Source organism: Nannobrachium achirus, assembly GCF_963921795.1.
Source record: "Nannobrachium achirus genome assembly, chromosome: 19".
NCBI classification, from domain to species: Eukaryota; Metazoa; Chordata; class Actinopteri; order Myctophiformes; family Myctophidae; genus Nannobrachium; species Nannobrachium achirus.
Genome location: NC_137826.1, coordinates 47,448,287 through 47,463,306, shown reverse-complemented (window position 1 = coordinate 47,463,306; position 15,020 = coordinate 47,448,287). Strand labels below are relative to the sequence as shown.

The 15,020-nt window shown below is 42.3% G+C and overlaps 1 protein-coding gene across 1 annotated transcript in view; it reads right to left on the bottom strand.

Moving 5' to 3' along the window:
- Positions 1 to 7,457: 7,457 nt before the first annotated feature.
- The window catches only part of trim37 (tripartite motif containing 37), a 57,362-nt gene continuing 49,799 nt past the window's right edge, over positions 7,458 to 15,020 (bottom strand). The window contains exons 20-25 of the mRNA XM_080748751.1: positions 13,814 to 14,149; positions 11,781 to 11,927; positions 11,082 to 11,304; positions 10,789 to 10,880; positions 10,275 to 10,397; positions 7,458 to 9,417 (exon numbers count right to left, since the gene is read on the bottom strand). Of these exons, the coding sequence (XP_080604877.1) occupies positions 9,350 to 9,417; positions 10,275 to 10,397; positions 10,789 to 10,880; positions 11,082 to 11,304; positions 11,781 to 11,927; positions 13,814 to 14,149 (989 nt within the window). The 3' untranslated portion in view covers positions 7,458 to 9,349. The remainder of the gene's footprint in view (positions 9,418 to 10,274; positions 10,398 to 10,788; positions 10,881 to 11,081; positions 11,305 to 11,780; positions 11,928 to 13,813; positions 14,150 to 15,020) is intronic.

Genomic DNA, 15,020 nt, shown 5'->3' with positions numbered 1-15,020 from the left:
AGATAAGTCAAGGATTTAAGTATGGAGGGTTGGGGGTTCAAAGCCCTAGATCAACATTTTCAATGTCCATCTGAATTCTAAAAGGTGGGTTAAATATAACATTCCCAATTGTCTCTCTGTGCCAGCATGGCTCAAGAGATAAACCAAAGGTTCATATACCAAAGGTTGTGTGTTCAAAACCAAACAAAACTAAAAGCCAACTCAAAAAGCTCAAACAAAACTAAAAGTCAACTCAAATAAAACAACAAAAATCTCAAAAGCCAAAATAAAAAACTTGCAATGGTGTAAAAACACGATTAAACAATAGCTAATGCCTCAACAGTGTCATACAATAAAAAGTAATTTATGAAATCAATATGTAAATTTCCTAGACTCCTCCCCCTGGAGGTGGGCTTTATCTATGCTCCACCCTCTCCTACCGGAGCTAAAAGAGGGCGTGAAGAAGAGGTTGGGCTCCTCCCTCTCCTACCAGAGCTAAAAGAGGGTGTGACGAGGGCGGTGAGCTGCTTCCATGTTAAAAAGACCAAAGTTGAAGACTTTCCAGTAGTGAGATTCAAACCCACATCCTTCAGGTTGTGAGTCCTCTGCTTTACCTCTGCACCACCAGGACTTTCACACTAATGACATGTCGGAGGTTATATTTAAAGTGAAAAGGATAGCCGACAGGTCAATAGATGAAAATCCACAGCAAACACCTATACCCCTGACAGAGTGACTGAATCTACTAGATACACCCTCTTATGACCAGGGTTCATTGACAACTGCAATTTAGGTTGTTCTTTAAAACCATCTTATTAGAACATCCAGATTTACACGTTCATTGAAAGCACATTTTATTCGTTTCAGATGATCAAGAAAGACTATAACAGTTTCAACCAAGTAATTTTTTTAATGTTTTTTGTTAAATCAAGTGCATTTGCGGGTTTCACTTTTGAATAAAAAAAAATATGACTGTTTGCAACTAGTTTCTCAATGTGGTATTATAACCATAGCTTCATTGATTAGCTAAATTAAGTTTATTCGAGAAAACTTATGTACTGCATTGCTTTGAGCTGTTCTAATAAATTACGTAAATTGAAAACTACCACTTCCATTTCATGTATTTATTGCAAAAAACACCAATTATTTAAACAAACAACTGATAGCTGTACTGCAAACAATTTAGCCTCACAAGAAAGTATGACATTATTTTTTTCAGTATGACGTTAAGTGACATTTTTCATAGATTACTCCCATCAAAAATACTAAACCCCTTTTAGTCAGGGTGTGACTCAAGTGTTAGTCAAGAGGCAGAGCAGATCTAATAGACAATGTTTTTTTTTCACCAAACACAGGATCACAAGAATAAACATAGGCATATATTGAGACCACTAAATCGTAGCTACTGCTACTGAACACTGTGTAAGCATTTAACTATGAAACGGAGGGTTTAAATACTCACAGGGTTAAACAGACACAGGTGAACACAACTGACAATTAAGACAGGGATTGGCTAAGAGACTAACAGGACACAGGTGGAGAAAACTAGCAAGCACAGGGAGGTGAGATAAGACAGTAACAGAGTAGAACTGGAACAATTGGAACAATAATGCCTACAGAATGAAAGAAAGACAAGAAAAAAGTAAAACCTAAAGAACAACAGGACACACTGAAATAATGCTACAAAACAAAACACAAGGATTTGTATAGCCAAATGTTAAATATCTCTAATAAATTTCATCCAAACATAAAGCAATACAGAATGCATATCAACAGTTATTTGATCAGGACCTTGTGTGCTCCTCCATGGTACAGCTACTTTGGTGATGGTTAATGACAAAGTTCTTCCATGCTTCTGTGGCAGCAGACCTATGTCAGTGGTTTGTAAGCTCACGGTTTGCGGTTCTAGACCACATTTGTCTTTGATACTATGGCGCCATGCTAATCTTTTCTGTATCGTTCCAATTTTAGCATGGCACCATACTTATCTTCTCTGTATCGTTCCAATTTTAGTACCACTTTACCTCATGGTTCCACCTCATAGAGGCATAGTCTCAATAAAATATAGCCTCCCAAAAAGTACCGCCCCCTTCTCGAGGTGGTCCAATAGGAAATGGGCCCTATCACACCAGTCCCCTTTTCAGGAGAGAACTGTTCAGACACACTCACTCAGAAAATCACAGAAATGAAAACCAAGGCTTAAAGTTAATGAATTGTAAAAATACACTGGGAATAATAAAAATAAGACATTTGGTGGAATTCAAGTGTGACTCGTATCACGGCAACCACAGTTCTTCTTTCTAGTCTATTCATGAAATTATTGAGAAAAATATCAGAGCCTGCTTACCGTCCAGAACATGATGAAGTACTGTAGGTCTGTAGCGGTGATGAACAGGCAGTAGACCAGTTTGTGATTTGAGGCATTTTGTCCAAAACGGATCAATCTTACAAACTTTGAAAGCCAATCTCAGCCAATCAGGATGGAATATGGACAATCAGACAGATCCATGTCGATCACATGACTGTAGAGATACTGTCTACCGATTTGCGTGATCTTTGGACTAAATCTGTAGGAGTACTGGCCAAAAGGTAGTTTTGCACAAATTAGCCTCCTGGTGGCGCTAGAACAGGCCCATGTGAAAAATGTGGGGCAGAGGTTCTGAATTGGCATCCAGGGAGTGCGCTTACAAAGTTTGAAACTCATCGGTGGAGTTATAGGTAAAAGCACGAATCGGCCTCTTATAGCGCCACCATGATGCTGATTTTAAAAAGTTGAAGTGGCATTTCTTCCTTAGCCTAGTGGGAACATGTGTGCGCGATTTCATGTTAATTGCACTCTGCGTTTGTGATTTGAGGCATTTTGTCCAAAACGGACCAATCTTACAAACTTTGAAAGCCAATCTCAGCCAATCAGGATGGAATATGGACAATCAGACAGATCCATGTCGATCACATGACTGTAGAGATCCTGTCTACCAATTTGTGTGATTTTTGGACAAAATCTGTAGGAGTAGTGTACAGAAATGTGTTTTGCAAACATCAGCCTCATGGTGGCGCTAGAACAGGGCCATTTGAAAAATGTGGGGCAGAGGTTCTGAATTTGCATCCAGGGAGTGTGTGTGCTCATTTTGGCAGCGACCGGGCCAACGGCGCTAGAGATTAGCTGGTAACAAACTTGGAGGACAGATGGACGGACGGACGGACGGACGGACGCACTCTCCCCCTGCCTTCGGCTGGTGGAGACAATTAGTAAATTAGTCTTCACTTGTACCACACACTGTGAGCTTATAGACCGCCCATTTGGGGCATAAGAAAGCCCAACTAACAACCCAAAGGAAATAATGCAACAATAACATAAATGTACCAATACTAACGGAAGCTAGCTGCCTCTATGGGGGAGCTGCATGTAAAGTTTAGCTTTTGATGTTATGAATGAATGGTCTGTCTCCATCACCTAAACTGTTCCCCCAGTCCCGATCATACAGTATAGGTTCCTGTCTAGCCTGGGGTCAAACCTACTGTAGGTATCCATGTCTTACCTGCTTGACTAAGTCACCTACACCGGGAAGCAAGGGGGCTTGAACCCATGATCTTCAGACAGCTTCCTATGACAGTATACAGCCTGCTCCTCCCCAGTTTTTCTTCTATAATTAGGCTAATACGACGATATAAGCAAAATACATATACAAATGTGCAGTTAAATGATTTTGTTTTGGTATCATTGCTGTGCTGTGGGTTGATTGATTAGAATTTCAGGAGGGTGTAGCGGTTCAAGGGTCGAAACACCTGATGATCGATGGTTACCGCCTGAAGACATCAAATGTTCCTTTGCCAAGGCGACATTCACCAAACGTGAATGGAGGAGAAGCATCGTTAGATGTAATTATAATCACTGTTGAAACAAGCATCTGGCTTTTTTCCCCGTGATGAATCCATTTGGCTTTTGTTCAAAACAAGCACAATGGATCACTGTGACAAAATGCTCTCTACATTATCAAATCCTATGAGTGGCAGGTATCCATTTTGAAGAATCTTGTCCCGTCCTGTCCTGTCGCGAATAGATTGGAAAGTGTACGCTGAAAATAACCCCTGCTGAAAAAATATGATTTCTCAAGCAAAAATTCACATGTAGGCCTATGTGGTTTGGTTTATTCACTCAAGATATTCAGGTAAGTTTGGTTTTGTTTTAATGAATTTAGACAAGACGTCGACAACCGGAAACCTCTAAAATGAAAATTGAGCAGGCCTATGATAAACTAAGGGCCTTCCAGCTAAACAATTAGAACCAAATTGACCATCGTGGGTCAGTAACGCTAAGAGCGTACGCATGGAACCAAATGAACCTGTACGCTCTCAGAGGTAAATTAACACTGAGGAGTTCACAGTGCACATACAGTAGGCGGCCCATATCTGGTTCGTCTCCGAGGAAGAGAAGAGGGCTGGTAGAAACACGTGAGTCACCCCTGCAAATCAATACAAATGTGCAGACTTGAGTGCTCCAGTCATTTGTCTTATTTTGAAGTTTCCAGAGATAATAAATAATATGAATTGTATCGAGGGTCCTTGAAATGTAAAAAAAAAAAAAAAAAAGTAGAGGATCGTGACTGCAGTGATTAAATGACTCATACACCTGAACTGGTCGTGACTGTGTGTTGTGTGAACCGCTGCTGTTGTGCATGAAAAACACAGTGGCTGCCATGCAGGAGAGGAAAACTCATATATGTTCAAACCGTTACTTTTGCAGGATTATTGTAGATCTGCTATTCATTTAAATATATATATATATATATATATAGACCTATATATATTTTTTTTGCAAGTCTTTGAATATATATTTTAAAAGCGAACATTTGTAACTCAAATATTTGCTTCTAGGGGGTCCCTGGAACAACATATTTTGAGATCGGGGGGGTTGCTCGGCACATATTTGGCATTGTGTGAGCATCACACACAGCATGAAACCACTTTAAGATGAGGTACTATCAGAACATAACACTCTATAGTAACTAGTACTATCAGAACATAACACTCTATAGTAACTAGTACTAATCAGAACATAGACGGGTACCAGAGCAAAAGTTGCTACGTCATGCCACTGCCTGTGGAGACTGGAGACACACACACACACACTCACGCGTCGTTCTCTTCAAAGCCGCATGCATCAAAGCCTGCTTCTACCTGGCAGAAGAAGAGAACGTGTACAGTATGTTAGGTTTCTTTAGAACTTGATTATATTGTGTTTTTCTCTAGATAGATATCCATTTACATTGTTATATTGCTGTTAATGTACTGACCTATTATCTTGTTTATTATTGCGATGTTGTATCTGCTTATTGTAAGTCGCTTTGGATTAAAAGCGTCTGCTAAATGCCTAAACTGTAAACTGTAAACTGTATGTGTGTGCAGGGGCGTCACACCAAATTCTGGGCCCTGGGTACAAGGATTCACTGCGGGCCCCCCATGAATGTTAACTATTGAAAAATAGCAGATATACAAGCTCACAGCGCGGCACCGAGTGCCGCGCTGTGAGCTTGTAGATCTGCTATTTTTGAAAAATCGTGAAAATGTGTGCAAGAAACCTATGTCAAGGACCTCCAAGATGATATGTATTTGGCCACGGACCCCGATCTCAAAATATTTAGTTCCAGGGACCCCCAGAAGCAAAATTTGAGTTAGGAATGTTCGCTTAAAAAATAAATATATTCAAAGATTTTCACACATTTTCACAACTTTTCAAAAATAGAAGATCTACAAGCTCGCAGCGCAGCACTCGGTGCCGCGCTGTGAGCTTGTATATCTCCACCTTGGGCCCCAGTAACTCAGTCCCACTTTCCTACCCCTTGTGACGCCCCTGTGTGTGTGTGCATGAGGGAGGGCTCTGTCGCTGTTCACTCACCCACGTAATGTCTAGACTGCTGGCTCAGCACGCCAGGCAGGCCGTGTCTTCCATATGCCATCATGGGCGTGTGCGCACGGAGCACAGACTACACACTGGCCCAGGCGCATCAAGACAGACTAAAGAGCAGGGGTCTTTAATGTTTTTCAGGCCAACAAAGCTGAAAGACGAAGCAGAAACCCCTACATCTTGTATACCATTGTGTTGCAGATTGAACTTTTTCATAGATTTCATAGCCTTGGTGGACACCACTATCATCAGTGTTAATTGTGACTGAAGGCCTCAGTTTACCATGAGAAATGTCACAGCGTGTCCGCGTGTAGACATGTAGACGTGTACACATTTTTACAGTCTATGGGTTTGCCGCATCATGCTCTGATGTCACTGTGATGTCCGGCACATCTTGTCCACGTATCTGTGCATCTCGGAAGGTCACGCCTGACACTGTGACTGTGGTTCCCTTGACACATCATTGTGACATCACAGGTGACATCAGCTATGTAAAAGTCCATATATCACAGGTGACATCAGCTATGTAAAAGTCCATATATGGGTAATACCCAGAATCACTTTTATGCCCATGTATGAAGATAGATGTCATCGATATATATCACTGGCCAGATGGCCAAGACATGGCCCATATCTGTGTGGCTGGTTCAGATAGGGATCTCCATGTATGGGCATAAAAGGGATGTACTATATACAGTAAATGGATCTCCATATAGGGGTAACTGGTCCGATATACATCACTGAAACCTTTTTTATTATTTTATTTTTCTTTACAGATTATACTGTTTTTCTAGATAGATATTCATTTGCATTTGTTATATTGCTGTTGATGTACTGACATTTGTTTATTATTGTGATATTTGATCTGCTTATTGTAAGTCGCTTTGGATTAAAAGCGTCTGCTAAATGCCTAAACTGTAAACTGTAATTGTAAACTGGCCAAATGGCCAAGAATTGGCGCAACCTCGCTCTTTAGGTCTGCAACCTTGGGTTGTTTACGTCCTGTTGAGAGCAACCTTTGACTGTTTCCCCCACAACTGGGACGCTAGGCATCCAAAAGTGAAAGCTTTGTCTGCAGTAACTCTGAGGACCCCCTGTTGAAGACCCCTTGACCAGAGAGTAAAGCCCTTTGCACACAGGCGCGTTTAACCGCGCGGATAAAACGGACAATTTAATTTTTTGAAAAGAAAACAATGATTCTCTACGACCTCATGCACACCGGCTCCGAATTAGCCGTGCGACGAGTGGCTGCCGCCGTGCGTTTTTCTCTCGATCGAACCCAGTTCGATTCGTGCATCTTGTCGCATGCGGTAAAAAACTCATCACTCCTTTTATGACTCCTTTTTGGATCCGCAGCGCCGATTCCGCACAGCCTTGCACACCAAATCCAATGCGTTTTATTCATGCCGCAAACGAAAAAAACGCAACTGTCCTGTGTGAAAAGGGCTTTAGACCCAAGATGCAAGTGCAGTTCTCAAAAGAAAGGAACACCCATTTCATTGTAGTACGAAAATGTATATCAACAAAACAGACATTGAATCTCATCTCAAAAATCATGACTTGTGGGACAGTGGCAAGTTTGGCAGTAAACCATAAAATATTTAATTTATTAGTCCATACTCTGTTAGTTACATGAAATAAATGTACACGACCAAGTAAAAATCCTAAATATGCATTCTGCTGATAAAATAAAATAAAAGGAAATAAAAAAATGATTAAAGCAAACATCAAATAAAAACAAAGCAAACATGACTGAAATAGTACAGACACAAGAAGAGTAGAAACGAACACCAAAGATACTTCATTATTAATCACATTTCATGCTCATGTACCTACTGTGTAGCATACTTCACACTTCCATACTGCAATAACTAAATAAAACATGTTTAAAACCGGATTTTGTGCAGGAAAAAAAAAAACAGAAATCTGTATTGATGAATTGTGACAAAGTTTGAAGAACACACCTGCGTTTTACGCGTTAAGTCAGAATTCTACTTTGTGTGGGGATGTGTTGCACGCCAAAAATGGAGATCTCACACTGTTGGTGAGCTTGGAGATCGCCCATTTTCGGCGAGCGAACCAACACACCTATATATAAACTAACTAAGCCTAAAAGCCTCTCTGAATACAGCCAATAAAAGCCATGCAGTTGTTTTTTAGGCACAATGAACGGTGGAAAAACATCCTTCATCTCTATGCGACAAGAAGTGTCTACTCGCAAATGAAGATTATTTTACAGTGCAAACGAAACGTGAACTTTCCAAACACATGTACAGTTGTGTCAACAGTGTCATTCATTCGAGTCACAAGTTCCTTTGAGGGTGGAAATGACACGTTCTATTATTTAGGTGGTGTCTATCCAAACACCTGAGATCAAAGGAACAAAAGAACACTCAAACTAACTAGACGCGAGGAGCAGACTGATGTGGATAGCAACGTTACAGCTCAAGATATCGTGGGTGGGGAAAGGTGGCGCTCACAAGCAAGCATGTAGTTGATGAGAACTGCAGTTCAGTACTGTATAGTCGTATGTTACGAACAAGTGGACTTCATATCTGTTATACAATTACAATACCGGTGGTTCTCAAACATCATTTCAAGGACCACCATAACTCTTGAGTGTGTACAAATGGAACCAAATGGACCCTTACGGTTACAGACCTGTAAGGGTCCATTTGGAACCCCCGATAGGAATCGTTAAAACGGGAATCGTGGAATCGTTAAAGATCCAAACGCCTCTCTCAAGGGTCCATGTTAAAACCGTTAAGTACGAGGCACTAAATGAACAACCCTGCAGTTCTATTAGCGGTGAGTGGTTACATTAGTGAGAGCTCGGTAAATTAAAAGGTGGCCATGAAAAGTACATTTCAGGGGGTTCATTTACATCAACGATACCAAAACATAACATGTCGCTCTCTCACACACAGTCTTTTCAGTCTGCTTTTCAGTCTTTTACAAAAATGATAGAATCATTAATGCGTGAACGATGCAGTGGATAATGTCCTCTCCAAAGTGGTGTTTGCATGCAAATCCTATGTCTGGTGGAAACCTCATAATATCCAAAACTGTTGCTTTTCAGGATTCAAATTCAGAAGTAGCAGATCGTCGAGTTCAAATCGCGTCACTTTGCGCCACGCTTCGAGCTTGCAGATCTGCTACTTTTGTTTGTCGCTGTAGTGTGATCAAGTAGAGCGTTAACGGACGCAAAAAACACTAAAGTCAGAGTATGGAGACAGGAGGTTTCTGTCCGACAGCGATGAAATCCCAAGCTAGGTGTAGTTTCTAAAGGTGGTGGTGGTGGTGGTGGTGCTCTGCTCTCATACTGCTGAGGCAACCACTGAGAAGAAGAACAAGCTAGGTGTAGTTTCTAAAGGTGGTGGTGCTCTGCTCTCATACTGCTGAGAAGAAGAGTGCAGGTTGGAGGAGACAGAACAAGACCATCTCTCGGTGAGCCCTCCTTACAGATCACCTCTCAGTGGGCTCTCCCACAATGAAGCCCAGGCCCAGGTCGTCAGAGAGGAGCAGCTGCTCTCCTGGGGAGGACACGGACACTTTTAGCAACAATAATTAACTTTTAACCAAACCATTTGTCAAGACATGGGGGGAGATACAAGTGTTGTGGAGAATATACCTTGAGAACATGAATATGTATGCTATGTGAAAGCAATCATTTTGTTCTATTTTGCTAAGTTAGTTTAAAGTAATTTAAAAACAGAATAATCAACACAGATAGTCATAGAAACATTCGTGAATCTATTTTAAGAAGTACATTTATTTTTTTCTAGAGCCAAGGTATGGCAGCTTCCATACCTTGCCATACCCAACTGACGCCTCTGGACAATAGGTTTCTGCCCAACAACGACATGGTTTAGTGTGAGTGTGCGCTGGTTTGGTGTGGAGACCTTGGGTACTATGGGTAGTGGGTTGTTTAGTGTGCAGACCACAGATATAAAAAGCTAGATGCCTCGTTCTCCTCTGCAGTTCATTGGAGTGATGTGCAACAGTTGTAGTCCGGACTTCCTGGAAAAACCAAGGGAACGCTGCCAGTCAAGTGACAACTGGCCAATCACAGCACGTCTTTTCCGGGACTTATCCAAGGACTACAATTCAATTCAACAGAGCCAGTTCCGATGTTGCGCTGGTCAGCTGTTCTTACAGGCTGCGTACTTAAAGACCCGCCCCCACCTGCCTCTGATTGGCCTAGCAACTTCCCTATGTGTGACGCACATGGAAGCGATGCACACGTGATTCCCTTGGTCCCTCGATGCATATGCACCAGAGCCGAAGGAGGCGTCTACCTTTCTATGTCTATGGTGCAGACCATGGGTACTATGGGTAGTTTACTGTGCAGACCTTGGGTACTATGGGTAATGGGTAGTGGGTTGTTTACCTGCGGAGGCCTGAGGCTGGCCTTGGTAGAGGCCATCGGTGGCCTCGTCCTCGTTGTCCGTGTCACAGTCGATGTCACTGTCACTGCTCATGCTGGGCAGCAGGCGCACACACTGCTTCTGGCCTGCTCCCACACATGTACACGTACGCACGCACGCACACAAATACACAAACACACGAAACATTCATGTTACACACAAGTTGGATAACTATAAACAAGATGACCCGTGGTTGTTTTGAGTGGTGCGGTCTCATCCTGAAGAGAAGAAAATAGTCGATCTACAACCTCAAAACGCGGCACGAAGCGTCGCGTTGTGAGCTTGTAGATCTGCCATTTTCACTAGTTTAGGTCCCGGGAAAACTTCTAAATTCACTTTGGGCCTTGAGCTAAAAAGTTTGGGAACCCTTGCTCTAGCACCTTCCAGGAATGCGAGGTTCCAACAAAAAGTTGACGTGGCTTTACGTGTGAAAGGTGTGGCGAGTGCATGTGTGAAAGGTGTGGTGAGCGAGCTGACCTTCTTCCAGATGTGAGGAGGAGGAGGGGCCCTCCTGGGTGGACAGCAGGTGGACACTAGCAGGTTCCTGACACTCTGGAGACAGCCCTGCCCTAGTTCCAGGGACCACCCAGAGGCAAAATTTGAGTTACAAACGTTCGCTTTGAAAAATACATAATATTCAAAGATTTGCACCCATTTTCATGACTTTTTTCAAAAATAGCAGATCTACCGCTGCGAGCTTGTATATCTGCTATTTTTCACTGGTTAAAGCATTCAACAATTCTAGGCCTAAAATGGGTTTTAACACCTACCCCAGTGCTCTGGATGTGGTGGTGGGGCTGGGGAGCACCAGGGTGTAGTGGCTGCTGCTGCTGCTGGCTGCTCCTGTGGCAGCAGAGGAACCCTGGGCTCTGTAGGAGTGGAGCGGAGCCTCCTCTGATGCTGCATGCTGCTTGTCTGAGGAGGAGGAGGAGGGGAGGACCAGGGAGAGGAGAGGAGGGATGTGGAGGACACCGTCAGGCTTCAGGGACGCTGCTGCTAGGGATGGGACCATGTTATGAAAATGTTATATCACCATTATTTTTGTGACCAAAGAAATCGTGATTTAAGATATTATGGCGATAATCAAACTATCCCAAAAATCCATTATATCCTGGGGCGGAACATTTGCCAAAAATAATATCAGCTTTTTTTTGGCAAAGCGTTTTGTCTTTATTTATTTTTAATTTCTTTGCTTTAACAGTTCTACTGCCAGATTTATTATTTATTTAGTGGGGCTGGTGCCAGCAAAAAGCAGCTTACCTTTGCGATGTAATAGAAAAAGATCTATTGATTATTTCCAAACGTTTTTTTTTTCTTTTCTTTTCTTTCTTTATTTTTTTTTTTTTTCATAAGGGCAGCCTTATGCAAAGAATGAATGTGAATTGGGCCGCTCCGCTTGCCATCCATTCAGAGCATAGAAATGCATTTCTAGATCAGACCATCAGTTTGGTTCCAGCAGTGCTACTGACCCTCAGTGTCTCTGGGACAGAGGAGGCTCTCGGTGGCTGCCTCTCCCTCTGCTCCTCTCAGCTCCTTGTCCAGGCCCTCCGCGCTGGGACCCCTCCTCAGCACCAGGGGACCGCTGGCCTCCGGCTTGGGGGACATGCACTTCTTGGCTGCAGGAACCAAATGCAGGGCTCAGCAGTGTCACAAAGTAAAGGAGTGCTTCTCAAAATTTTTCATGTCAAGGACGTCTGAAAAACGTTGTGTGTCAGGGATCCATACAAGACATGGGTTGACACTAAGGCATTTTATTTCTGAATCCACCCGAGTGCCTGGACCTGTTCTCTTGTGCCTCTGTGGCACATGCTGTCCTCTTTTGCTCCCTGCGAGATTTGTGTTGTTAAATAGTTTCAACAAGATCTTTTGAAAATAGCAGATGGAACTCCGTAACTCTCTCCGAGTGTGTGCAAATGTAACAAAATAGATCCTCTTTAGGTGACTTTTACACACTCCCAAGAGTGACAGACCTCTACGTTACAGACCACTAAAAGAACCCTGAGGGTTCCTCTTCAAGAAACCACTGCAGTATATAAAGCAGGGGCCAGCAACCTTTTTGAAATGAAGTGCCATGTTTTTATTTTCTAGATAGTGTGCCACGTCAACATACATTTTAATAACACACCATCAAACATTCAGACATATTTTGATTGTCAGGACATTGTTATAATCAGGGGTCTCAAACTCTATTTACCTTGGGGCCGATGGAGGCAGTCTGGCTGGGCCGCAGCCTCAGCGCACATGCACGCGAGCGCAGCGCGTGCATGTCATTATTATACTGTAGTTTCATACCAGTCTAACAACTACTGTATCTATCTCCCCATCAACGAAAAAAAATAAATAAAATCCAATCTTCTCAAATGTCTTTTTTATTTTTTAACACAAAATAATATTAACAAAGACCCTGGTGTAAACAAGTTGTGTATAACTTTCCTCAGGTACATCCCTTCTTTGGTAGTAAATTTGTATGGAACATGTACTGTACTGTTAACTGTACTGTATTATTATTGTTGTCTGCTCTGCACACAACACTGTAAAAGTGCCATTCATATAAAACTTGCGGGCCGCACTAACATTAAACTTTCATATTAAGGTGGGGGCCACAAAATATCATCTCGCGCAGTGGTGTAAAGTAACTAAGTACATTTACTTAAGTACACTTTTGAGTTATTTGTACTTTACTTGAGTAATTCCAATTTCCAATACTTTTACTTCTACTCCACTACATCTAAGATCCAAATATTATACTTTTACTCCACTACATTTATTTCAAAACTTTAGTTACTAGTTTCTTTGTAGATTGTTATTGTTAATACAAAAAATACATTAACCACTTCAGCCGTATATACATTTTGGCCATTTGAAAATAGCAGATCTACAAGCTCACAATGCGTCGCGATTGAGCTTGTAGATCGGCTATTTTCAAAAGATTTTTATACAATAATGATAACTTGAAATGGGACATTCTGCACAATGAGTACTTTTACTTTTGGTACTTTTAGTACATTTTGATACCAATACTTTTGTACTTTTACTCAAGTAAATGTTGAATACCGGACTTCTACTTGTAACAGAGTACATCTGCATTGCAGTATTGATACTTTTACTTAAGTAAAGAATGTAAGTACTTTTTACACCACTGATCTCGCTCTCGCGGGCCGCAAATGGCCCCCGGGCCGCCAGTTTGAGACCCCTTATAATGATCATTAGACTCAAAGCAATAATCTACCTATTTATCTCCCCAATTCCCTCCCCAGTCAGAGTTTTAATGAATGTAGAATTATATGCAGGATGTAATTCGTTGTGAATTAAGTGACTTAATTTAATTCATAAAAAAAAGAAAAAACAGTCATCACCTTCCCCTGTGCCAATGTTGGCACCAGTACCTAAGGTAGGTTGTCTGTAGAGTGTATGTTCAGTAAACGGGGGGTATACATCCTCACCTGGCCGGCAGTGGTATAGAGTGTATTGTTCAGTAAACGGGGGGTGTATACATCCTCACCTGGCCGGCAGTGCTTGGAGCGAGCGGCGGAGCCTTTCCTCAGCATCTCCAGCTGGCTGCTCTTGTGGAAGGCCAGCGCCGCCAGCTCCGGGTCCACGTGGAGCGAGGCGGGCCCCTGCTCCACGCCGAAGGAGGCCCCCGAGGGCCCCGGCCGGGGCTCCCCGGGCCCCCCCGTCCCCCGCGCCTCCATCACCTGACACTTGATGTCCGACATCTTGCTGCGCACCTCGGCCATCTGGGCCTTGAGGCGGATCAGGACCCCGGAGTCTGGGGCCGAGCGCCGCACCGCCTGGGGCCGGCGTTCCCCTCGCTCCTTCCTGGGGTGGTGGGGGTGGGCTGGGGAGGGGGGACCAAGAGAAGACTGATTATCCTGCTTAGGCCTAGAATTATGTAATGCTTTAACTATTGAAAAATAGCAGATATACAAGCTCACAGCGCGTGAGCTTGTACATCTGTACATCTGATTTTTTGAAAAATCTTTGATATTTGCTTCAGGGGTGGTCCCTGGAACAACATATTTTGAGATGGGGGAGAACCACTGATTTAGAAGAAGGATTTAGAAGACATTTATAGAATTGGGTTAAAAATATTCAAATGATTTTTCAAAAATAGCAGATCTACAAGCTCGCAGGGCAGCACTGTGAGCTTGTAGCTCTGCTATTTTTTAACAGTTAAAGCATAAAACAATGGTTAAAGCGGTTCAAATCTAAAGTGACACAGATTTGCGTTCAGGCCTAAAACATTCGAACACAGGAAATCCTGAGTGTAAAAATGTCTACTACTGTAAATCCATTTTTCAGAAAGCTGTCTTTCTGAAATCTCTTCATGAGGAAAAGCTTTTAGGACAGTTATGTTGCTCTATCAGTGGTTCTCAAACGTTTTCATGTCAAGGACCCCCCAAAATAAAATGACAAAACATTTTTATACAGTTTTCAATTAGAGCTCCCACATTTTTGGAATTCCCTGCCTGAGGACATCAGGCATGTGTTGAATCTGTGCCTCGTTTTAAATCCCTGCTTTATATATATATATATATATATATATATATATATATTATAATAATAAATTCGACTAAGTTGCTGTTGATGCTTAATCCCCCTCATTTTAATATATTCACCATATTTTATACGTCTCCTGTGCTGTTGTCTAGATGTGCGTTTAGTTTCTCTGTGTGAAACAGTTTGTAACCCAGCTTTTGAAAAGTGCA